This window comes from Tachypleus tridentatus, chromosome 9 (assembly GCF_004210375.1).
Source record: "Tachypleus tridentatus isolate NWPU-2018 chromosome 9, ASM421037v1, whole genome shotgun sequence".
NCBI lineage: Eukaryota > Metazoa > Arthropoda > Merostomata > Xiphosura > Limulidae > Tachypleus > Tachypleus tridentatus.
In genome coordinates, this window is record NC_134833.1 from 93,455,378 (window position 1) to 93,483,221 (window position 27,844).

Here is a 27,844-nt window from a genome sequence, read left to right on the forward strand (position 1 = left end):
CAAGCTCTACAAAAAATCTATAAATAATCACACGTGACAGAAACGTGAGAAACAGTATTATATATTCAATTTTAACAATACAAATTTGTGTAACAGACAAAAATAAGTTACTGGAATTTTTAGTCAACAGTCCGAGTTTAAATATAGAACATCTTGTAATAAATAATGACTTATATCTCAGCTGTCACTAAACAACATCAGCAATTGTACGATTTTCTTTGGAGTTTTAACTTGGCAAACTTCTTTCTTGAATTACATTATTCAAAATACTAACCTTTGAAAATGTTATCAAAAAGGAAAAACATTCAAAATAATTAACATATACAATTTCTGAATAACATTTTGCAACAGTTTTTCCAATAAAAATAACACAACACAGAAAGTAAATGATTCTTATGATAGTCTTGAAGAGACGGATTTTCATCCCAATGTCTATTGCGAATTCAAACATGATATTTTTCAACAACAAAATATTTAAATATAGTTTCCTTGGCAACAGCTTTTGGTTTAGTGGAGGTCAACAATTTCTTTTTTTGGTATAAAATATAAACATCACAGAGGACATTGATCACAACTGTTATTATCCCACAAAAATTATCCAGTTTGTATTTCTCATCAAAATGTGAAATATTCACAATCTTGTACAGGCAGCAGTGAAGTCAACAGAACTGATTGAGGTCACAAACTGTAATGCATACATGTATGTGAGTCAGAAAAAATTATATGGCTTGTGAAATATTTTAAAGTTAAAAAAAGGAGTTTTATTGAGTTAATATTGTTCACTGGTAAGCAAGCAGTTTCTTCAACAGGTTAAACTGCACAAAGAGGACCTAAGATGCAATTCTTTATTACACATAGTTTTTGTTAGTTCTATTGCTAGGAAACAATAAAAAATAAATTCATAATTGACAGTATCAAACACTTTGAATAATTCACAGAGTATATCTGTTTCATTAAAACTTACTAGATAATATGACATTTTAACACTACCTTAATGCTGTGCATTCAGTATCAATTATGTAAGACGTAAGATGCTTGCTGCTTTTATACCTTAATTGAAATAATTCAACATTTTCACTATTTACAATAATAAGACACATGTAATTCTTCTATTGACTTTTAAACACAAATAACATTTAATAATTCTCTTACTATTGCTACCTAGTGTTGTTGGACATAGGTAAACCTGATACAATCATTGTATCTCACATTAGTTGGATCACCAACTAGTTACAATTCTTAGATAATATATTGTATAAAAAGAAAGCATAACAAAAGTTTGCTTACAAGTTGACTGGACAATGTTCAGTTTTGGATATTGGTCAATTCCAACATGCAACTTTGACTTAACTCACATGACTTTGTTTTATATGTCTGATTCCAATAAATAGGAGCAGTATTAATGTTTGTTGTATGCACTATAGTGAGCATGAGTAATGTAAGAGCTCATTTCTTAAAATAAGACTATCATTTCACAAGTGAATTTTTTGTGAATAAATAAATTTATATATATATATATAAAGTATCATTATATTAAACACAGTCCACTAAACATCCTTAAAATAAAATCTAATTTAGTTGCTATATATAATTTATTATATTCACGATAAATCCAAAACATTGCAAGAGTGAATTTTTTCTAATATTTCAATAAATATACTATCACAAATGTTGATAAAATGTATTGTATTCAACAAATATTTCAATACTACTAGTGCAACAAAAACCTTGTTGATTGAAAAAATACTTGTTAATCACAAAGATTTTCCCCACTGCCATTGGATTGAAAGTTTTTGTTTTCATTTACAATATTACTGATGTCTGATCTGTAATCTCTTAAAAGAGGAGATGAGCATTGTGAATCTGATATTCCATCCCCATCTGTTCTTATGAAATCTTCAGAAAAGTTATATATACTGTCTTCTAGTTGACTGGACATATTTAGAAGCTGTGGTGAATCCATAAGCTCTACTCCATAGTTGTCTTCCCATTCCATCTGATTATTAACCTCTTGTTCCTCAGGTGACAAGAAAGCACTAGTGTCAGCATTTGTCACATTGAAAATTTCTGTAATCTTGATCTGCATGTTACCATCAAGATAGTAAAAAGCCATCAGAGCATCATGATTTGTTGTGGCTTCCAAAATACGCTCAAAGTTGTCAGCATTTTTAGATTCAATGGAACCAAAGTATTTATTAAGATCTAGGTTCAAAGCTTTATTAGCAAGATCAATGGCATGAATACTGTTATCATCTTTGCTAAGAGATCTAAAAACCTTCATAAGCTTCCTTTTCTGACTTAAAGATGCATCTACAGAGTCATCCAAATTAAAAGTGAAGCCAAACTCCATATTATTGATGGCTCTTTCTGGTCCCCGAACTGCAGTTCCAGTAGATCTGCGTCTGTGTGGTAACCAGAATCTTGCAAACTGGTTGTAACCTTGATCAATCCTAATGTCATCCATTGATTTACTCTGTCCATCAGCAAAATATGGGTATGACTGAGACACTCCTTGAGAGGTCAGAGAATTAACATTCATGGATGACAAGTATGCAGCTGGGGTATCTTCAAGACTATAATCATATTCTGTAATAGCCAACTGACAAGCGAATCTGTTGAAAATAGAGGTTTGAATATGCATCTGTATAATAGTTACATATTCTAAATGTACAGCTTTTACAATGGTAGAATGATTAAAACAAAAATAATAATAAACACATTAAAATGTGTATTTAACCAATTTTACCTACAGCTTTCAAACATGGATATGTTAAACATTATTCAATTGAAATCTTGAACTAAAGAAATGAACTCCTGACATTTGTTAGCCATTTTAACAGCAATTTGTTTTAGAAACACTTTAATAACCAGATGAAAACTCCCATTAAGAGAAAGAAAATAACTTGCTTTAAAACTATCTAATTTGAACACACTATTATACTGAATTGTCAATGTTTTTAGACAAAAATTAAAAACCATCAGTGGATTCTTCAAAGAAATCATACTAAATAAGATAAAGAATAACACTTACCAGTGACTGGAAACAATACAAGAGAATTAAATCAGAATACTTGTTTGTATGTCCATAAAAAAAGATATACTGTGAATAATCTGTTCAAGAATTCTTTTTTCTTTGTTACTTTTTTTTTATATTAAACTGAGGAAAAAAAAATCTATGATGTAATAGCCTAACACATTTCATACCCTCTGCTGTGGATTGCAATTTTGCTTACTAAAGGCTCCTCACCATAGCTTGGGTCAGTAAATCAAAGAAATACAGTTAGGCCTCTTATAATGGTGAAGTATATACTAGATTTATGGAATTTTTTTGAGTAACGTTTAATTCACCATTCAATAACCTAAATTAATTTAGGTGCATGAACAATAATATTATGGCATTGTCCTAATTTATTTGATATTATTCAGCAGACCAACTGTTTAATGATTCTGTATGTCTGTGTGTAAACATTTTAGAGCAATAAATAAAATGAAATTTTCAGAAACAAAATAAATTATAAAGGGCAAAAAATGATTCTTTTTTCTTTATTTGTTTTTCCTGGTAGTATTTTATATTGCCCAGTTTTTTAGTTTGTTATTTTTTATTTTATCCATTCAACTAGTTCTCATGTTGTCTTATGGCTACTTTATTATTTGATGTCTTTTTACATCACATCAAATTTCATATATTGATACAAATAACTATGAATTACTTTTTTCTTAAACTTGTATCTAGACAATTCATTATACTCAAGGTTTCCAGTTCTTAAATCTTTAACACAAGGAGTACTAAGAAAATAAAATAGAAAATTCAATTTTTCCACTGAACTTATCAATATAAATATTTAAATAAAAGAAAAAATTTTTATAACTTCAGTGACACAGATACAGTTGTAGGACCTATTGGTAAAAGTCTTCTATGTTAAAAAGCTATATATATTGTCAAAGCCAATAATTTTTTAATATTAAGAAAAATTTCAGTCATCAACCAGTTTGCAAGATGTGTAGAAGATTGTTTTATTCACTTACTTGGCACTGTACTGATGACGCTTTCTGTTTATTGAATGAATAATGGTTTTAACAATCCCCAGCACAGTAATAATACTTGATCGTACCTCCTTCTGCAGAGTTGGCATCAACTGCCAAATCCTGAAAGTGTAATTTACCATAAGTGTCACACAATTTCCACAGCTTTACTTTAAAAAAATTTGAGTCTCCAACAGCATAATCATCTTTTTCTTGCATTGCCATGGAAATAGTTTTTCTTTTATTATTATAAAATAATTGCAAATATACCAAAGCATAAATTAAACAAATTCCTTCTATTTTGCTCATATTAGTACATTTCACTGTAGTATAGCAGACTTGCTAAATTTGACCTTTTGCCCATTTCTTTTCCAGTGAAACACAGGCTATTTCATGTTTCATGCTTTTAAATAAAAACTAACAAGCTGTTTGTAAAGTAGTAGAGTCCCTTGTTAATATGGTTCATTTTGACACTTGTAGCCAATATAACTGTCTTTGAAGTTTGATTTTTAAGTGTTGTTTTAGTGATAACCCAATAAGTTATTAAACAATACAAAACTTCACTATCACCATTGATGTTACGATAATATTAAATAAACATGAAAATTCAGACTATCTGTGTGCCATTGTAAAAATCAAATAAAAAGGAAACTTCTGTTGCACAACATCAGTCACTATTAACATCAAACAGATGCACATGGTTTACATAAACTTTCTTAAACCATGTTTGGTGGGCAATATTTGCTGTGGTTTGCAAGCTTAAAATTAAAATTAAGACTTCAAATATGAAAATAGTGTATAAGACTATAATTACTAAATTCTATATGAACATTCACTTACTTGCAAAAGATAATAATTGTAACATCAATAGGAAGAACATATGGAAGAGACAGAAGAGATAACAGCTTCACAAGCTTGTGACGGAAAACCCAGTTAATAACTCCTTTATTTACCTGATCTGTTGCCTCTTGGATAGCTGTTTAAATTAAAAAACTTTAAAACACCATGAAATATTAGGTTTCATTCTAATAATATGTAAACTCAAAATTCCTCTTTAAGTGTAAGGTAAAAGACACATAAACGTAACTTAAAACAAAGAAACTGTGTTTATAAAACACTCTCCCACTTGTGTTATACTATATATTTATATCCTTCCACTTTGATCATATAATACCCATCCACAAAATTGGGGCTAATTTTTTTCTATACCAGCTACCTTGATCTATACTATGTGGCCTTCAAATGCTAATTACATCCAGTGCCTGTTGTATAAATTGGCCATTATCCATTTGTTATATGTTAAAATATGTCTTCAAGGTTTGAGAATATTTTATATGTACCAGTGACCTTTTGATCATTAACTTTGATCCATGACCTTCAATGGTTAATCACATCTAAAACTTTGTATGTAGTACTCTTTGTATAAGATAGGTCAAAATCTATTAATCAAATCTTCAGATATCCTGTTCAGATGAACAGAGGAAAGGAAAAATGCAAACCAATATGCCGTGATCTGTGATACTCTGCAGTGGAAACATAACAACTTCTTTCCATTGTTCTTCTGAATGCCATTTTATATGCTTAAAACTAGCTTAATAACCATTGCCATCCATCATGGACCAATGCTGTAACTTTAAAATAATATAAAGTAAGCAAGAAGCATGACAATAATGAACAAGAGAAAGTTTAAAACCTGAAATGAAACAAGTTTTTTTTTTTTAAAGGAAGATTTCATGATTAACACTAATTTTACTCTAAAATACATCCAGATACATTTTACACACCTGTAAGTTCCATTTTCATCTTTATAATACCCTTTTGTAATGTAACTAGCTACTAGATTTGCCATTTTTACAGCATAATAAATTATCTGCTAGGATATACAGGCTTTTATTTTTCTATCCAATTTATTTTACAATACCTTACAGTTATTTATTTCTTACGTTATACTGTAGCTCATACTCAAGTAAAGACAATGTTATATACACTGACTGGTAACTTTATTATAACCTTACATAATAATCATGTTAAACCACTTTTCACCACAATAGCCAGACAGACTCCATTAAAGTTTGTCTTGTCTAATTTTAATTGTAGTTCTTATGTTGAGAAATACAGTTTGCAACTGGTTCATAAATGTCAGAAGTAACTTGTGGTGGCAAATACTAGCAACTTTAGAGGTTACCATAAAGATGCTCAATTGGATTAAGATACAGTGCTTGTACTAGCCTGAAAAAAATAACAAGCTCTTTGAATAGTTTTTAGATAATATAAGCACAGTGGATTGTTGCATTATCATCTTGGAAGTGCCCTTATCCATCAGGGTTAAAATGAAGCAATGAGGAGTGAGCACATCATTTCTCAAGTTATTCATCCTTCTAAAAGGAAAAAAACAAAAAAATCAAAGAGCCCAATTCTTACAATAAAAGTGTTTCCCACACCATTACACCACTTCCAAAAAAAACTTGGATTTTGTGATTTTCTCCATAATTTTAATATCATTAAAGGGTGGAATGGAACATGTCAAACCATATCACATTTCTGGTCAATTGCTGTTCACAGTTTACTCTCTAAGCCAGTTAAACAATCCTTTTGTTCCTTGTTTTCATCTGAAACAAGAAGATTTTTCAAACTAATTAGTGAATACCATATGACAGTAGCCTTCATGTTTGTTGTGTAGAAGAGATGGAGGTAGATGAATTGTTACCAGTAATGAATGAATTAAACTGAGATATGGTCTGAAAGATGTTGCACTTCCCAAACCTGCCCAAAGCAACTACCTAAAAGATCATATTATCAGTCTGTTTTGCATTTGTCAATAAATTAAGTATTACATAAATGTGTGTCAAGGTTCTAACAAAACACACAGTTTACGTACATGATGTGACCTGATGTAAACCTCACAACATATTGAAATTGTTTGTTTTAAAAAAATGTAAGACATTTCTGTACTTTTTTTTAAACTAGTTTACTTTTACTGTTTACAATCATCAGTAAATGAATTAATTATAACAAAGTTTATAAATTTTGGTAATTTCTTTAATTAAAGAATAAACTGAAAAATACAACTCCAAATTCCCATTCACAATTTCAAAATATGTTTATCCTGGTATCTCAAAATTTGGTGTTCTATATTTCTGCCATCTAATGGACAATTATGCTATTAAAACTTTTTATAACAACAACAAATGTTTAAGAAGCAAAATAAAGCAATAAAAAAGACACTGAAAATGTCTAATATTTCACGTCTGGGAAAATAAGACAGAACTAACACACTAACCTCTGACAACTGTTTCTGGTAAACTATCTAACAAAGCTATCTGCTGACGTTCTCGGCAGCCCAAACAATCATCATATTCATGTTCAACATCCAAAACACACAACATTTCTTCTTTAACATCTTCAGGATTGTCTTTTTCTTTAAGCATGAAGCTGGATTGCACAGTCAAACATCTCATACATGAGATGAGATCTAAAAATAATGATGAGAAACTGAGTTTAGCAAGACAATTGGTAATTAAGAAGACATAACCCCAAATGAGCTTCAGCACTTGATTGATTGGTTTGGTGTTTTATGGCACAAAGCAACTAGGCTGTCTGCACCAAACATCCAGTAAAAAGTTAAAATTAAAGTAAAATTAGTAAAATTCATTAAAGGAAATTAAGGTAAAACAAAACATAAATAGCATTAAATCCAATTTTTACATCTAGTGTACAGTGGTAAGAGAAAAACTACAGTAAAACAAGTTGTAAAGGACTTTCTGTAGCATAATTGTAATTATCATAACTCGCCAGAACGACTAACAGGTAAGTTCAAAAACCACCGCTAGTCACCTGAAGTTGGCTTTTCCAGTCCAGAGTTATTTGACATTGTGGCCATTTTCAAATTTCAAATCAAACTACATGTACTTTGATTCTTAAAAGGGAATCACACTAAAAAGGTTCTAATGTATAAATTAAAAAATTTAAATAGCATTAAAAAGATTAATGGCCTTTAAAAAACTAAAAACATTTCCAAGGTGGACAGTGTCACCATCACTAATAACATTGTCTAACGTTATGGATAAACCTTGGGACAGACCATGTTTAAAATGATGCTATCGTTGAGAGTCATAACAATAGCAAGACAGTAAAATGTGGCTTATCGTGACCTGAGTGTTACACAGACAAATGATGCATCAGTCCCAGATAAAAGAAAACAATGAGTTAAAAAACTGTGACCAATGTGTAGTCTAGTTAGAACAACTTCCTTTTTCCAATCATTACTGCAGTAAAAAGGCCAAAGTCCAATAAAGGGGTTTTATTTGGAAAAGCTTGTTCTCACGTTGCTCACTCCAACTCGACTGCCATCTGGCATGAGTCTGTGCTACCAATCCAGGACCATAGTTCATGTATGGAACAGGCACAGCAGTGAAAGTGACAGAGTAGACACATTTAGCTACAGTGTTGGCAAGATCGTTCCCGCGAATACCAACACAGCCCAGTATCCAGAAAAACTGGATAGAAGTGGATGTTAAAGAGAAATGTGCCAGCTGGTTTTGAATACTGGCGAGAACAGGATATGAACTAACGTGAAGAGATTCCAGGGCCAGTAGAAAACTAAGAGAGTAAGTGTTAATTGTACAATTTGAATACTGCATAGCTTTTATGTGATCCAGGGCTAGAGAAATGGCATACAGTTCAACAGTGAACACAGAAGCTGTAGACGGGGTTCTGAATGCAACCACCAAACCACAACATACCATGGCAGAGTCCACATAGCCACCTGATTCCAAACCATCTGTGTAAACAGCAATGGAAGAATGGTTTGAAAGATGTTCACCAAATAACAGAGAGTCTTTTCAATCGGGAGTGTCTGCTTTTCTCAGATGACTTAAAGATAGGTCACATTTGGGGCCTGTAATAAGCCATGGTGAGAGGGGCTGACTAGTGGATACAGCAAGGTTATCCAAGGGCAGACCCAATTCATCGTAACTGCACCTGGATACAAGGACCAAAAAGTGCAATGGCAGATTGTCTGTCCTGAAAAGGTATGGCCCACCGAGGAAGGAAAACACAAGCCCAGGTGGGATTCTTTGGTAAGGAATGAAGTTTCAAAGAATATAGTATAGACAGCTGCAAACAGTGGAGGTGCAAAGAAGGTTCATGAGACTATGTATAAGCTCTGAACTGAAGAAGTGCAGAAAGCCCCAGTGCAGAGCCAAAGTCTTTAAGGCCAAGGTCCTGGCAGAGACATAGACCAGTGATCCATAATCAAGTTTTGATTGAATAAGAGCATGATATATCTTTAGCATAGAACATAAATTTGCTCCCCAAGTGGTGGAAGAAAGGACACAGATGATGTTCAGTGCTCCTGTATAGTTGACCTGTAGCTCCTTGATGTGTTGTACAAAGGTCAGCTTATGGTCAAAGAAAATCCACAAGAACTTTGTCTCAGGGACCACAGGCAGCACAACTTCACTGATACAGAGTTAAGGATCAGGGTGAATACCCTACTGGCAGCAAAAGTGCATGCAAACAGTTTTAGAGAGAGAAAAGTTAAAACCGTTTACTGTGGCCCACTTCAGTAAATGATTGAGGGCATTCTGCAGCTGCCACTCAACATACCTCATGTTTGATGACTTACATGAGTGTGAAAGTCATTGATACAGAGCCCATTTGCAACAGTAAGAGGGAGTTGCTCAGTGATGCCATTAATCTTTATACTGAAAAGTGTGACACTCAAAACACAGCCTTGAGGGACTCCAAGTTTCGGTAAAAAATAACGGGAAAGCATCGAACCAATACAAACTTGGAATCGCCTGTCTATTAAAAATTTTTTAATAAAAATGGACAAATAGCCACAAACCCAATACATATGGAGGTAGCACAAAATACCACACCTCCATGTTGTATCAATAAGCCTTCTCAATGTCAAAGAATATTAATACAAGATGTTGTTATTTGAGAAAGGCTTCTCTGATTGACATTTCAAGTCGAATCAGGTGGTCCATGGTGGGCAAGAGGAGGTTGTTTGATTTGAGGAACCAACCAAGATGAACATTAACAATCCTCTCTAAGGTCTTAAGAGACAACTCATCAAAGCAATTGGACGGTAGTTTGAAGGATTCTTGAGATCCTTCCTAGGCTTAGAGAAAGGTAGGACAACAGCCTGGTGCCAAGCATAAAGAAAAACATTCTTCTGCCAGATCCAATTAAAATCAATCAGTAGAATAGCAAGAGAAGCAAGAGATATATGGTGCAGCATTTCATAGTGCACATCACCAGGTTCAACCGATGTACTGCCAGTTTAAGTTCCACTAGTGTATAGGGATGATTATAGTTATAAACAAAATCAGCTCAAAAGGAAAGAAGTCATTGCTCTGATCGAGTCTTGATGGCTAAGAAGGTGGAGGATGAAGCAGAAGTGCTAGATACCTGGCAAAAGCTTTCACCTGGAGTATCGGCAATGTTCTGGGTATTAGCTACTTCCTGGCCATCAAAGAGTAAGATTGAGAGGGGTACAGATTATATTGCCCACTGACCTTTCGAATCTTGTCCCATATGACTTTGGAACTGGTGGTAGAAGATATGCTGGTTGCGAACTTAGTCCAAGATTCCTTTCTGGTTTTGACGTCTTACCAACCAAGCATGTGCATGGGCCTACTGGAAAGCGATGTAGTGCAAGAGTGTGGGATACCTAGGAAAAGTATCTGATGGCTTACAGATGATGGCAGAATCAAGTTCTGCAAGAGCACTGAAAAAGGGCCAGTGTGCTTGATCCAGCTTCCATCGGGGCATGCAGGTTGGGTGGTATCAACTACAACAAATCTCTCTCAAAATTACTGGAAAATTATTACTGCCTCATGGATTATTGTCAACCCTCCATAAAATGTGGGAGAATAGAAGGGGAGGAAACTGAGAAATTAATAGCAGTAAAGAACAGACCAGATGCATGAAAATAAGTATAAGAACTGCTATTGAAAAACGAAAGGTTGTGATCAGAGAGCATACACTCTACAAAGCGACCGATCCCATCAATATCAGCACTTCCCCAAAGGGGATAATGTCCATTAAAGTTGTCCAGAATTAAAAACAGAGATGGCAACTGTTCAATGAGAGTATCAAGGTCTGATTGATCATAGGTCTCTCCAGGTGACAAGTAGAGAGAACAAACAGTAATGGTACGACCCAAGAAAACAGTGCCACCCCTCCATGCACTCATCCATCACAGAGCCCGTCATTTCTGTACAATGAAAAACGCTGAAAAGTGACTGTATCGGCAGGTTTCAGAAATGTTTCTTGTAGGGAAAGACAGAGAGGATGGTAGGAAGCAATCAGTTTTTTTTATGTCATCCAGATTAGAATGTACATCTCAACAGTTCCATTGTATTAAGGTTGCCATTTTTATTTATGTGTAGGTGAATTGGGTGGTGAACCCTTTTGTTTACAACCACATCTTTTTTCTTTACTGTCTTTATTCAAGGGAAGTCTATCGAGTTCCATGGGTCCTGCCATGGGTCAACTGGGCAGGTCTTTGCTGTTGGAAGAAAATTCCAGCGAGTGAGGATGTGAACAAATGATCATTTTGCATCCTGGGGTAGAAAAAAAAATGTACCCAAGGAAATGCTCATATCTGGAACCAAAGGAACTGGATCTTTGGATTTGCTGGAATGTATGTTAGGGACAGAGATGGGTGTTGGAGTTGAGTCATCTACTTTTTTAACCATGGAGGTCAAAAGACTTTTCATTTGGATTGAGAACAATTCTTTTAGAGGCACAGAGATCCATTTGCACTCCCACTGTAGTAGTGGAATGAAGTGCAGCAGCATACGTCTGAAATGATGTGGTGGACAGCAACTTTTGAGCCTCATGGTAAGTAATGTTTTGAATCGTTTTCAAATGCTGCACCTCTTTTCCTTCCAACCATTTAAGTCAAAAACAAAAGTAGGATGGGTGAGAGCCATCGCAATTGACACAATGAGGGTCCATTTCATACTCATAGGCATCGTGGTCCGTGCCATTGCAACAAGCGCACGTTAATGAACCACGACATGACATCTTTGAGTGATCAAACTGCTGACACTGGAAATATCTGAGAGGTTTTGGAATGTATGACCATACCCTGCAATTAAAATAGCCTGCCTTGATGGTGGCAGGTGGACATGGTGATGTAAATGTCAGAATGAGAACATTGGTTGGCATCATAATTCCATCTTTGTGTGTGGAGATACATCTCACTGCAGAAACTCCTTGGGTAGAGAAACCAGCCAGAATTTCTAACTCAGAGATGTTCTTCAAATCCCTTTGAACAATAACTTCTTGTGATGAATTCAAAGTAGCATGTGGTGTTACCTCAATGGGTATATACCAAATTGCTATTGAATGCAACAGGAGTTCAGTGTGTTGAGATGTGGATGTTTCTACCAAAATGTCACTAGAGAAAAGCTTTGCTTCTCTACTGACTTCGGAGAGCCAGCAAGTCTCTCTAGTACCTTCTGAATGAAAAAAGGAGGCATTTGCCCTAAAGGTTTGTCTGAAAGAGAATGTAGTGTGAGAAAATGATGTACAACAGGTGTTACAGATGTTGAAGATTGCTGCTCAGAATCTTCAAGACGTGGTTGTTTACCTATGGACTGTTTTTATCTGTTTTATTTGAAAGATCCATAATAGAAAAAGTAATATTTCAGTGCCCACTGACCCCACCCACCATGGAGCCCTACAAGGGGATGCACTACAATGCCAAAAAATGACACTGCAGCAATGCCAGGGTTTCATGAGTACTATAACTAAATACCAGCTTTAAATACAATGTTCACAACACCTGCTGAGAACATCCAACACTGGTAGTCGGTTGACCCTTGCCCAAGTGGACCAGCTGATTGACCCAAGAGGGGATACTTCAAGACTGCCCATCTACAGGAATTCAAGGCCAAAGTGGTGTGTTCGAGTTGGACCTCTCAACCACCAGGATTCTCTCCTCCCCTTCACAGGTCACCATGCACGATGTTTAGATCCCAGAGGAGGTAAACTGAAAGAACAGAAGCTTTCATGGGAGGTCCCCTCACCACATACAGGAATCCACACCTAAAGAAACTTCAGCACTACTCTCATAAGAAAACAAATACAAAATTAACATGTTCCTCAATTTAAAGTATTTCTCATATATACCACCATACACAAAATAAGTATTTTCCTCTTGAAATCACACTAATCTGCCTAAGAGACTTGCATGCCAACAGACTTGTGAAACCTCTATCGAAACTTTAGTGATTGACATGAAACTGCACTACTGCACGATGACATGTCATTCAACAATACCCTTCATAGATAGGAATTTGACACAGCTCCTTTCACAAATGCACCCTCTACATTCAGAAGCAAAATATTTTGTACAAGGAAAGCAGGGAAGGATGGGTGAGAAAATGTATGGAAGTAATTATCTATCAGGAATACATTTTTAATTTAAGAAAATATTAACTTCCAACAAAATTGCTCACCTCTACATACAACAAGCTATAATACCACACTGAGAAGGTGGAGGGACTTGTGCAAAAGTTACTTACATGAGCTTCCTTCAACTTATAGCAGGGGCTCCATAGGGCAACACCTGTGGGAGACTACATTTATTTTCATCCAGGGTATACTCTTCATCCAAGAGAATGAATTAGAATAACCAAAAAGCCTGCACAGTGTTGCAAGGATGGACAAAACAGATACATAATTTCTGAACACTCACACACACACACACACACAAAGGACAACCAATATGTGTAGCGAGATTGAGACTTATTCAGACTGTACTGTAAGTGCCCAGATCCTCAACCACCAATCTCTACAGTTGTCGGAGAAGACCACCATGCATTCATTTTTGTTTATTCAACACTATCTGTATGAATACTTAAATAACCACAGCTTGACCATCAGAAACTATGGGCCCCTTGCCTACTGGCGGAGTAGGATGTATAAGTGATACATCACAGTGGGATAAGAAATGATATAATCTACTTTGCCATGAGGTACAGGATGTTTTGGCATTGCAGGAAAAGGATGTATGATAAAGAAAAACAGAGACACGAGCATTATAAAGTGAAATATGTTCAAATTTCACTTGGATATTGTGATGTACATATATGCAATTGAGTGATCCCCACTATACTCAAACACCCCTGCCCACCTCTCACCATAGATGTTGTTCTAGGTACTGGATTTAGGTTCCAATCAGCAAGAATCTCCTTGATCCACAATTGCAGTAGCTGAGAGTTGGGAAATAGCATGGGTCTTCCATGCTCAATCCAAAGGGGAGGGGAAAGTTTCACACAGGGGAAGAAACAAGGGCATAGACATGTGGACAATGGCTTTTAATGACAAGTATGAATAGGTATCAAGTGTCCAAAGACAGCAGAAACATTAGATATTTGATATGGATGCAGGAATGAGCATTGAGAACCACAATAATAATCCAAACAAGCAAGAAGTGGGCTGGGAACAGTGGGTAAGGAAGAAAAGAAAGAGTAGAAAAGAAGCAGAAAAAAAAGAAAATTGTAACATTGGAAAAATTGCAAGGTAAAAGAAATGCCACCTAAAAATCTGAGATAAAAAGATTTATAGATCATGGAGAACTATTACATGAAGAAGAAAGGATGTGCAACAGTGTAGTGAAGTCCAAGAGAATTATGACAAAGAGACCTAGGTAATGAGAACATTCCACAGAATGGCATATGGAAGAAGAAGGGCAACAGGAGTAGGACTAAAAATAACTACAAGATTAGAGAGATGAACAGAACGATCCAACACACAATGATAAAGGGATGTCCTGTTGTGAGGAAATAGCAGTGTGTGAGGGTAGATCAGATCAGCAGGGATGGGGAGTTGGGAAGAGGAAGACAGGGTTAAGACTTGAGGAGATGAAGTAAAAGAAATAAGACTGGAAAGACCATGAGGGTTCACCAAAGGAACCCCTAATGGAGTGTCCCAAAACTAAGCAAGGACTTGAGGGAAGAGGTGGAAAAGATGTAAAGAAGTACAAAAAGCAGATCAAATATTAGCTGTGAAGAGTACATGTTATGGAATAAGCAGCCCTATCTAAACATTGACCAAGGGTGACATTGTAAAAAGAAAAGAAACATGCCTAAATCACATCTGCTAATGATATGTGAAGCAGTAACTAATTAGGTCTAATAATCATATATGATGGAAATATGTTAAGGAGGAATAAACTAGGACAACTCATTGTCTATTATGTGTAAAAACTAAGAAGTAATGAACTAGAACCAAATAGTATTTTCAAGAACTAAACACCAACATTCATGGGTACACATTATGCAGTAAAATACTACAATAAAACATGAATTATTAAATTGCCATGCCTACATGTTATCAAAAGTGTGAAATTTGAGGAAGAATAAATGATACTGAAATATTACATCCTATGTAATGAAAGAGAACTAAATAAGAATGCCAAAGTTTGCATACTAAAGAGAAAATGGAGTAGAAAGAAAACAACAGGAAGAAGGTCTGCATGAGACAGAGGAGTCTTAAGATATTCAGTAGATATATAAAAATACTGGGTGAAAAGTAACTCTGATTTCTCTTCCTTAAGTGCACCTTCAAGACCTTTAAATGGAAATGTGCAGCAGAGCAAGGTCTGGGTAACATGGGCCTCATCATATTTTGGAAAATGCGAGTTACTCTTCTTACTGTATTTTCGACCAGAATAGCATCTTTTGCAATACATGATGTCTATTGTAATTTCAAGAGGCATGGACTTTATAAATTGTTGGTAATAAGGAGTAATATTTGTATTCACATCAACAGAAAAAAAAAGAAAGGATTAAAAATACAAAGATGATAAAACAGTCATAGAGGATGCATCTGCACAAGGACGTGTGTCACACTCCTACCAGTGCAACTTCAAAAATAAAATAGCTTTCTGTATATGGTGGGAGTAATCACATTAGAATTCAGCACTTCTCTGGTTTCTTAATTGCTAATAACACTATAATAGTTTTCTTTTCTTCAAAGTTGTTTTTATTGCTTTTAAATAAGCAAGTTATTGCAACAAAGGTATATTTCTAAGATTTGCTAAATATGGCATTTACATCAAAAGGGGGACATTCTTTTCAAACATGTTTCTCAGAAATTTTCTGGAGAAAGTTCTAAATTTTTCGACTGGCACAGGTGAGAGTAGACAATACACTGTTGTTTAAATTTGATCTCATAATTATATCTAATTAACACCAGCCTAGTTTATAATTTGTAGTACAGTAAAGATACTCAAAACAAGAACTATGCAAATTGATAGTAGAAAATACAACTTTAGATTATTTTGTTAAAAATATTTTACTTAAATAATCAACTAGAATTAATTAGATAATTATCATATGATAAAATAACAGTGATTGAAATATTATGTTTAAAATATGCCAACAATTGGTGACATAGATTAGCATAACAGTTTTTGTGCATGTGCAGGCTCTGAGATAAAAAGAAAAGGGCACAACATTTCTTGATTTGAAATAAATATTCAATTTTTCAGAATTATCTGAGCCATTTTTCAAAATTCCTTTTATTTTCCAAATTTCATATTCTATGAAACTTTTGACAAAATATAGAAAAACATATGAAGCATCTTTAAACATTTCTAACCACAGTTATCACTGACCTGAAATATTACCTATTGTTTTAATAAAACCCAAGGTATCAGAGGTGTAATAAAGAAAGTATTAAGAGAATAGTGTTTTCTCAAAAGTTCTAAGATTTTTGACAGTTTCAAAAAAAGCAAAAATAAATACAGTGAAACTACTTAATCCATATATTTGCAAACAAATTGTTTGAAAAATAATGGATTTTGATATAAAAATTTTAGTCATTTATATGGTTAATAAACCTGTTTTTTTTTACGTCTTCATATATACCATTGAAAAACTAAAGCTTTCTTCTATTCATTTTTATTCTTTTCTGAAACTATTTCTAATATTTCATACCCTTATAATTAATTATGGAAAAAAAAGTTGTGCATTTTTTTGCATGAATTCAAACTTGTTGATAATACATTGCAGATAGCTTGCAATATTAACCAAGCAAGGGGCAAAGGAACCATTTCCAAATGAACAGTACAGCAGTGGTTCCAAAAGTTTCATAATGGAAATGTGAGTCTTGAAAATATGGAGGGCAGAGGACATCCTTCTGCTGTTGAAATTGACCAGATGAGAATATTAGTGGAAAAAAACCTGCACCAAATATGTTCGAGAAACAACACAATTTTGGACCATCTCGAGCAAAGTGGAAAAGAGAAAAATCTCAACAAGTGGGTTCCACATGAACTGTGAAAATCATAAAAATTTCCGTTTTGAACTGTACTCTATGCTGATTTTGTGTAACAATTATGACTCATTTCTTAAAAAAAAAAGTGCAATTAAAAGTGGATCCTTTACAACAACAGAAAGTAAGCTGCACAGTGGCTCAACCATGATGAGACTCCAAAACACTTCACAAACCCAAAGTTGCACCAACAGAAAATTATGGTCATTGTATGGTAGGGTCTGCAGCTAGTATTATCCATTACAGCTTGCTAAGCCAAAGCCAGAATATCACTGCAGAGGTTTACTGTCAAGAATTGGAAGAAATGCATAGAAAGTTGCATGAAAACAAAATGCCAGCATTAGTCAATTGAAGAGGATCAATCTTGCTTCATGGTAATGCTCAGCCACACATTGCTCAACTGATGCTCCAGAAGCTCAACTAATTGGGCTACGAAACAATGCCTCATCCTCCATACTCTCCAGACTTTTTCAAACATTTGGACAACTTTTGACAGGACAAACAATTCAACAATAGAGTAGAAGCAGAGAATGGTTTTAAAGAATTTCTGACCTATAGGACTTCAGAGTTTTACTGTCATGGCATAAATAATCTTGTTTCCCCATTGGCAAAAGAATGTAGATTAACTAAGTTCTTATTTTGATTAATAACACTGCTTTCAAATTTTTTTATTTCTCAATAAAGTTGACATTTAAAATCTGCCATTACTTTTTGAACAGCCTAATATTGTGTATTACATGTACATATAATAAAATATAACTTACCAAACTCCTTTAATAAATAGCTGGTATTTTTTTTATACCTAGTAGTTAATGGAAAATGTATGAAGCATTTAATATTTTGATATATAAAAGATCAGCATATGAAGCTTGTCTCTTCCACTAACAAAAAAAAAACACTTACCGTGTCTCTGTAAGAATTTTAAGGTGTCATCAAAACCTTGCTGACACATTTTACTCAGAGTGTCAGGATGAGGTGGAAATAGAATTGTTACAAGTCGGTACAAGTTGGATGGTGAAATCTATATAGTATAAAAAGACTCATATTATTATGAACAATAAATACATTTATTTTTATGAATAATGGCAAATACAATTAATATCCATGTTCTTCTTTAAGAACATAAACATCTGAAAACACACTAACTTGAAGGACTCAAAATAATAGCACACATATATGTCATTAATTTCTGCATCTCTGAGAATAATATGTTTACAACTGTTAACAGTTAAAAGTGATAAATTTTTTCTACAAGTCATGTTTTAATTCTGCAGCTTACAGCAAACTTTCTGATAAAATCATGTGTTGCCATACAGTTGCCATAAATTTTTTATACACACATGGCAGATTTAACCAGTGATTATTTTGTCATTTCATCAAAATTCCATGAGGTACATACATGCAACTACAATAACACACTTTTTATATAGCATAGCAATAGCCTGTCCAATAGAATCATTTATGCATCTAATGATAGAAAACACTCACAGCAATGCTAGTATTTGCTACACTAATCTGCATGATATTGAAACTATTATCCTGGGGACAGATGTCACTTTCTCCACAAAATGGTGAAACTGTAACAGTGTTTTCATCTAATATTGGGAGATTGTTGCTAAAACATCCATCCATATAAGCCTGAAAAACAAAAACATTAAATTGACAACAAACAGAATTGTAAGAAGCTTTCATTATTTACTTCAAAATATATGACAAAATCAACAAATTTTAAAAGTTAAAAAACCATTTTAAAAAGTTTTCTGGAGAAAGTAACTTGTGTTGAATCAAGTAGCCATTCTTAAAACTAATTAATAAATGTTACCATTTAAACTATTATAGTGTAAAAAAAAACGGAATAAACTTGAACGATAGAGTTTAATTACAGATAATATTTTGATGTTTTAACACCAAGATTTGACATAAGAAAAATATTTTATTAGAAGAATAATAAGTGTAAACACTCATTTGTTCTTTACAAGTTCAAGTGTCCTTAATGCGTAAAAGAATCTATTCTTACCAAACACCCTTTATACAAATGCCCATACACTGGTTACATTTAATAGGGTCCACACAAACCCATACATTGGTAAAACTCTTTTAAGCAATCTGTTAAATGACTGTCATGAATAGTATCAATACAATAGATAAGAAAAAGGATTTCCTAACTTTTAAAGAAGCAAAACAGTGTAATCCCATCTACCAGAAACATTGTTGTTCAAGATCCTTTCTCTGAACGACAGTTCAAGCACATTTATCAAGGTTTATTAACAGTGGCATTATAAGATTATATACTGTCAATCATAATAGCTGATGACCATCTTTAGAATAAATTTGAATGTTATTTGTCATCACAATCCCATGTCAACATATATGAGCCAACTAATGACCATATTTCTCAGAGTGGGCTACAACTGAACAAGACACTTTGAGTCCTAGCTATTACACTAGTGAAATATGAGTTAAAATATTACCACCTGGAAAGTGTAATTAAAATGATATGTAAAATGTGCTTTGAAGTGTTCTTGTGGCTTCTTGGGTGTAGAATTATATCTTTACCAAAGCCTACCCTTGTAACACTAAAGTAGAGAATAATATAACAGTTTTTGTGTACTTAAAAACAAACAGATCATGAAACAGAAAATATAAACAAAACTTACCACTCCATGAAACTTTGGTGGTAATATCCCAGAATAAAATGGTATGAAACAACTACATAACAGAGCCTACAAAAAAGAATAAATGTTTATATGATGAAAAGTTCAGACTTTCCTTTAAATGCCTTCTGAAGTTTCAGTTGAGGCACACTATGCCCTTTATTGCTTACAGAAAGTGAAACTTGTAAGAGATTATTTAATTTTCTTCATTTCTCATAATGTAACACCACATTTTCATGTGTGTGGCCATGTTTGATATTGTTCCTGTCTCATAACTGACCCCAATCTAACAAGTTTTGCATACTGTTTTTGAACAATCAGTTTCTTTACTCAATTTCTATCCAAAACTTTAAAGCCAAAATATTTCCAAACAGCTGATTTGTGGGATACAGATGTATCCTTTGAAAATCAATTCAATAAGTCAACCATTGTTAACACAGCAAATGGTAGTTTGGTTTACTGTTTAATAAATAATTTAATATGCTGTATTCATGAAAAACCTAAACTAAAAATAACAAAATTGATATTTAGAATGGTTATAAAATGAATAAACTGATCATATGTTTGTATGGAAAAGTAAACTATATTTTATCCAATATCAAAGTGTTATCCAGTATATACATAAACTACTTCTTCATAAAGATATAAACTACTTTCTGTATTAAAACAGATTTCAGATTATCCTACCAAATATTTCTATTTCTATTAATATTTTGCCTTTTTTGTAGGCTTCCAACAGATAAACAACTAATACCACAACTTGTTTTATACTTATAACTTTTACAATGTATATTTAAAACAAAATATCCTAAATGTATATCTCAGGTGTTTGTCTTTAATACTTGTCAGCTAATGTATTTACTCTCTTAATGTTTTAATGGTTGATAATTGTATAAACTTAACCTTGCTCTTGAAAACAATGTAAGCTTACTGGTCTAGACATGGAACTGATAAAATAATTAGGGTGCTCATACAAATTTTATAGCAGCTCTTATGGTAAGAGTTATTATATAAATAAAACTTACTTTCCAATATATAAACATACAGACACAAAAAAGTACTAATAATTAATCCTCTTTGGTTTTAATTTGGCATATTACAATTTTACATTCTATTTCTGGTTCTGGAATATTTCTATTTACATTTAGTATGATTTCCTGTAGAAAAATAGTTTTATCCACCTTATAACTGGTGAAAGCTGAATGTAATAAGTACATATACTATGTTATGAGTGGAAATTAAATTATTTCACGAGAGATTACCTTTTTTCTCCTATTTATATTTGAGCACCAGAATAGAGTCCAAGATTAAAATTGAATTATAGCCAAATCTTCTACATTAATCAATAATTTCTCAGCTTTGTGTATCCTAGGATAATCATATTGAAAATTTCAAACCATATTTTATTGTAGTCTCATCTAAATCAGAAATTTTGTAAATAAATATTCTAGTCTTACTTGTATAAGATCTGCTTTGCTGTCAAACTGTGCAAGTAAAACATTCTGTCCATCAGATACTCTGGTTACAGAGATATTCAATCGCCCACTGCATCTCAAGTGGGCATCACTTGGCAACATTTTGACCAAACCATCATAAAGTATGGTATTAATGTTAAAACCTGGATGGAATGGACCTAGTGCTCGAGATCGTGCTTTGGTAACAATCTTAAGTACATCAGTTGTACTTTCCCCTGAAAAAACAACAACAGTTAAAACAGTAATGTACATTACTGCAAAATATTCATTGCAATATATGATTGTGAACATAAACATAATTTGCTCATTCATCACACTGACAAAAATAAGTGAACTACAGCACAAAATAGTTTCAAACATTGATTAATAATTTTGGAACTACAACCTCAACTCTGTGATTTTACAGCCATTTCCTTTTAGGTGAATGTCTGATATCCATGCTTTCTTCATAACATCAACAGCTGTTGTGTACAACAAAAATTCTAAATACCTAAACTGTAGCTTAAAATACATATACAAGTTAACACTGTTCAAAACACTTCCAACAGTAATAGCTGAGGAATTGTTCAATAAGTTATATTATTAGACTGTTTACTCTTAGAATTAGACAGTGAACACAGCAGCCACAGAATCATAGCACCAAGAATCAAACAAAGGTCCATGATTCTGACTTGCTAAATTCAAGAAATATGATTATAAATTTCTGATATTCTGGAGTCTGATGAAGTTTTATGTAGTTAAAGACACTGACCTACCCAAATTGACAAAGTTTGCAATATTTCCTGCTGTGAGAAAACATAATATAATTTACATTTCCCCAAATTATCTACTTGAACACTAATAAAAATAAGACACAGTTAGTCCTAATGGATCACTTGGTTTTCTCTTAATTGTAATGCCCTTCTTAGTTCTATGATGTTTTTCTAATAATTACAACACATTTAATCATGTTGTTTACTGCCTATTTAAGTTTCTTGTGGCTTTAAAAGAATACATAAAGAACTGTAACATCATTACCTAAAGGGTATTAGTACAGACTTTAATCAGCCTTTGAAACTGTGTGCAAAAACAATTATAAACAGACATACTAAAATTAAAGTGACTATTACCTTATGAAAAACATTTTTTGCAATAGTAAATGTAAATAAATTTAAGAAAATGTTATTAAATTATAAAAAACTCAATGAACTTTAGTTGTTTAATATCATAAGCTTCTTTTTTGCAAAACTGAAGTCCTTGACACGTGAATTTTCATCTAAATCTCATATGATGAAGGTTCCAGTATTGAGACCAAAATCTTACAATATGGAAAATTAAAAATAAAACAAAACAAGTTCATTGTATCTTTTATTTAGTAATTTCATCCTGTATTGCAAGATTTAAAAATATTAACTTCTTATTGTTTTACACTACTTGACAAATGTTTATTCGGTGAAACAGCCCATTAATGGGAAGATAAAAAAAAATCATTATTAATACTGTATTTTCATTTCTTACAAAAACTTTACCCACAGTATTTAATATTTTTGTTACAAAAAAGAAAAACCTGTGTAAATATAGTAATTTTTGTTCAATAATTTTCTGAATAATATAACTATACATAAAGTTTCATGCTCAGTGCACAAAATAAGCCATCGCTAACTGACAAAAAACCAGCAAGTTCTACTTTTTCATGCCAAATCTTGATACTAATGAAAATTGTTAAAAAAAACAACAAAAACAAAGGCTGACTGCAAGTCTAGTCATTACGGAAAAACACCACACCATGATAATCATCCAGTATGCCTTTTCAGGTCTGCTTACCTTTCCATAATTTTAAAAACATCATATTTGAATACCATTTCCGTGTCTTTTATTAAACGTATTTTTCATTTTGTATTAGTAAATGTAATTAGTATCACAAACACGTATCTAAAATTTGACAGTATACTGAAAATACTGATATTAAAAATGACATTTCAAAGAAACTCTCATCCACTGACTTGTTATACCCATCAACTGCATGCAACTCATGGATTTTATATTTCAATTTTTATTCCCCCCCCTAGTGTGGCTAGTACTTTTTAAGAGTAACTTTCACAATAACTGCCAAACATTTTCCAACAACCTAAAAAGGTAATTTTGAGAAATGTTAAACATAATTTTACAGAAAACATTGTGCTTCAATAATAAAAATATTTATAAATCAATAAATTTTTCAAACAAATTAATGATAATGTTCTAGCCTGTAATAATGAGTCTAGTGGATTCCAAATATTCCAAATTTACATTAAATTCTCAGCAACTTACAGTCTTCATTACAGACCTTAAGGATAAAGAAATTTCTGTTAAAGGATACAATCTATTACAGAAAGTTTTTATATACATGTCTCTTAACTTTTAAATACACTATAGCTACTTTCTAACACATTAAAATATGATGTGCAGTTTCTGATGGGTTAATACAAATAATAAGGTACAAACATACATATATACACAATGAAACAGTAACTTATGAAATATGCTATTTTTTTAACTTTCTCAATATGTGATATATTTATATATGATTGTTTGTTTGTTTGTTTTTTGAATTAAGCACAAAGCTACGCAATGGGCTATCTGTGCTCTGCCCACCAAGGGTATCAAAACCTGGTTTTTAGTATTGTAAGTCTGCAGATATACCGCTGAGCCACTGGGGGACATTTATATATGATTTAATTATCTGTCTATATATAGATATGAAGAATAGTTATCAATACTTTGCGTGAAAGAACTAATCTCTCTCTCTCTCCAGTTATCATATAAATGTATGTGTGTGTTCAGTAGATAAAACTAGAGGTTACTTACACACACTGTTGAAAACTGAATTTCCTTTTAAGTTTTTTTATTAAATTTATTTCCCAAAATATATCAGCCAGATGCAGGCTACTCACTTCAAAAAGTCATAATAATAATAAAAAGTTATTCCGTCACAACAGAGAAGTGAAATTATGCCCTTAATACAGATAATACAAAACCAGGTACCAGTTTTGCTGGCTGAAACTATATGTTATTGTTTTTAAAATAAATGACAAAAGTATAATATAAATAAAGTTATCTCAAGCAAGGATAATTACTTTGTACTTATCCTAGTAATGATTTCACAAATTTATCTGTTCTCTGATTATCAGTCAAATAAAAATACATTACTGAGTTGTTCTCTCATAGTCCAATCAATTCTGTCAAATACTAATACACACATTTTGACTGTTAACTGGAACATTCTTGTAACTATGTTGTAAAATCCTACATTATTGTCATAACTAACTTGGATTGTTGTATATGATTCAGAACACAGTGTTTACTGATATTTATCAGTATTATCCTTGGACTGCAGAGTTTAAACAGCTTACTATTAACCACAAGGTACTCAATTTTATTATACAAAAACAAAACTACAGTTTCCTAAATGGATAGAACTATTTGAACACTCCTGCAAAAAGACGTTTCTAGTCCTGATTTCTCCAAGCCCATTCCCCTGGCTGTGGTTTCGCTAGATAGTAGATAGGGACAGTGGGAATCTCGTTAATCCATTCATTAATGGATTTAAATGGCAATTTTATTTAAATACAAAATTATTAGCCTAATATTAATAACCTTTCAAGTTGCTCTGGGGCCTATTAGGCCCCACTTTTCGTAGGAGTGTTAATTTGTTATTTAACATCTAAATTGCATGAAATTCTTATTCTTTATGCAGGTAAATTGTGCACAACTACTGGATCACTTACAACTGCTAAAACACTTACCTAATGGGACTTCACAAATAAGACAACATGCAGCTAAAGCTCCAGCAGAAGCTCCAGCAGTTTTTCCCACAAGAACATTAGATGTATATTCCCTGAAACAGCTAGCTACTCCAACATGGTATATTCCTAGAAATCCACAGCCAGCAAATGACAAGTTCATCTTCTATGTTATTTTTTGTTAACTACCACAAAAATGAAAGAATGTTTATCACAACATAACTTTAATAAAATTACAAGTCATGAACAGAACACTTCTAGACAGATCTTGACATTAACAATAACACATGTCCAAGCAATAATGGCATATCTTGTGTGCTACGATTAGATTGGTCTAACAAATCTTTAGACTTATCTTTAACATTAGGGCATGCCTTACTAAATCACTTGAAATTTACTGTCCCTGTGCAAAACCTTCAATTTCAGAGGTTTTACTAAACAACTGTACAATAGTATTTAATACTTTTAATATCCATTACACCTTTAGCAAGATTATTTCACCACTTTTTAATATAATGAGATATCACGTTTACTTAAAGTGGATGGAACAATTGTCAGATGATTACATTGGTATCTTTTGTATACAAGCAATTTTTCAACATTATGAAACGGCACACTATATACATACACTTTTGGACAATTTATAAACATGTTTAAGAGTGAATTTCAAATAACTTCTACTCAGACAGTGAATTAAAAATCTCTTGTCGATATTTTTTTAAAGAAAACCTTGACACTCTCACTGTTAAGGCTATTAGCAGTAGGTCCAAATCAGGTTTGTTTATTTTTTAATGTGTCCATGTTAAATAGTTTTTAGATAATTTCCCATTAATATCATTTCATATTACTAAATCTTCACTCAAAAAACATCACCTATAATTTTTTGTTCATTCTTATTTAAATGTGCAAATCTCTTTACAGTACTAATCAGGCCTAAAGTTTCACTATATAAATTTGAAATGTTTGCCTTTTAGGAAATTTGTGAAAGACATGATTTACCTTCTTAATGTTTAAACAAAAAAAAAAATCCCATCTAATTTAGCTTTACATTTGTCCATATATTACTTTTTGTGAAGAAACTGTTTAACAGTCTCAAAATGGGACTTGTGAGCAATACCAAGACCTCCATTTGTATCCTATCAATTACTATTTTAATTTCCTATTTCAGTTACTACCACATAGATGACTCAGATATGGAACTTTCTAAAAGTGTTGTGTGCTGTGACAGTAATACACACAAAACCAATTTAGTCATTTCAAAACATAGTTCACTGAGCAATGATTGATCACTCACCACTGCATATATTTCTAACCATTTAAATCAAATATGATGTATTAGTACTACCTATCCAGGAATATTCAATTTGAAAACAAACAAAATAATTTTATGTATTTTCAAGATGGCTGGTATGGGTATTAGCACTTTAATTAAAATATAGTGCAGAAAAACTTTTCAACCTTCTTAGGTCACCTTCAGGTTAACCTGAACCTTAACCTTTTTTTAACCTAAAGATGACCCAAGAAAGTTGAAACGTTATTCTGTACTTTACTTTAATTAAAGTGCTAATACCCATACCAGCCATCTTGAAAATACATTTTTACTTCAAGTGGGTTTCTCATCATCATGGAAACAGTTTTAAGACATACATTTTTATCACACATATAAAAACATGCCAGAGTCTTTCACATAAATACAGAGTAAAATGTACATATTTTTTTAAAATAACTTTGTTATTTTACTTAATATTTGCAGTATAAACAAATACAATAGGTAATCAACAAAAAACTGACATTGTAAACATGAGGGTACTACTTGCAATTTGTAAGGGTTTAACTAATATATTGTGTTTTGTAATGTATTGCTAATATTATATTCACATTTCAAACTTTCTTTGTAAAATTTTAAAATAAGCTGTTTTAATATTATGTATAAAAACCTTTTTATTGATAACTTTAAATACATGACAAGTTAAAACACAACGAAGGATACAGCCTATGTAATTATAATATATTACAAGAATAGGCTTGCTTATACCTATAACAGTATAAGTTATACTACAACTAGTTATACCTTTAAAGTTCACTTAACTATACTATATAGCGAAGAGATAATGGCTAAAAATGTCTACTTGAACTACGTAATATACTGTCGGAAGCAGTTAGTATATTCTGTAGTGTATAGCATAAATATACTTTCGTGTATTTGTATTACTAGCAGTAACACTAATATTACTTTTATTTACTATATTATACAGTATATTCTTAATATTAGCAGTATTGCACTACTAGTAATCGTGCAATACTGATGACATTAACAACTACTAGTACTACTTTTAATTAATATTAATAACATATTCTGGCAAAAACATTCTAGCAGTATTACACCGTAAAGCATTTTAAATATTTCGAAAACCAAAGCCTAGTAAATAAAAACAAAACTATACCAATTATCCACATACTAAAAACAGCTTTACTTGCACAATTACATCATCAGTGACATTTCTATCTCTTCACGTTACCAACAATCATACGAGTAAACATTTAACAGTTTGAACCACTCAAACTCACGGGACGTCCTCTAGAAGAATTACTAAATTTTTAATGACACTTTTTTTTTCTTCTTTTTACT

General features: G+C 32.6%; 1 protein-coding gene across 2 annotated transcripts; it reads right to left on the reverse strand.

Annotated features, from left to right (window-relative positions):
• Positions 1-45: 45 nt before the first annotated feature.
• On the reverse strand, positions 46-27,796 carry LOC143225779 (patatin-like phospholipase domain-containing protein 2). Of its 2 annotated transcripts, none has more exons than XM_076455763.1 (10): positions 27,675-27,796; positions 25,219-25,400; positions 21,437-21,669; positions 19,983-20,048; positions 18,814-18,963; positions 18,229-18,346; positions 7,304-7,495; positions 4,864-4,999; positions 4,027-4,146; positions 46-2,612 (listed from the first exon to the last, which is right to left on the reverse strand). In XM_076455763.1, the coding sequence occupies exons 2-10, from the start codon at positions 25,376-25,378 to the stop codon at positions 1,751-1,753; spliced, it is 2,037 nt and encodes a 678-aa protein (XP_076311878.1). In that variant the 5' UTR covers positions 25,379-25,400; positions 27,675-27,796; the 3' UTR covers positions 46-1,750. The 2 variants fall into 2 exon arrangements, with proteins under 2 accessions (XP_076311878.1, XP_076311880.1); XM_076455765.1 differs by having other exon boundaries at positions 27,660-27,795.
• Between the last annotated feature and the right edge of the window lie 48 nt (positions 27,797-27,844).

Bases quoted from the DNA above. Each gene is read 5' to 3' on its own strand.
- LOC143225779 (XM_076455763.1), bottom strand. From the start codon at position 25,378: ATGAACTTGTCATTTGCTGGCTGTGGATTTCTAGGAATATACCATGTT. The intron at 20,049-21,436 runs GTAAGACTAGAA...TCTTTTTTGTAG, and splicing joins GCAAAGCAGATCTTATACAA to GCTCTGTTATGTAGTTGTTT. The intron at 7,496-18,228 runs GTAAGTGTTTTT...CATTATTTTTAG, and splicing joins AAAATTCTTACAGAGACACG to ATCTCATCTCATGTATGAGA.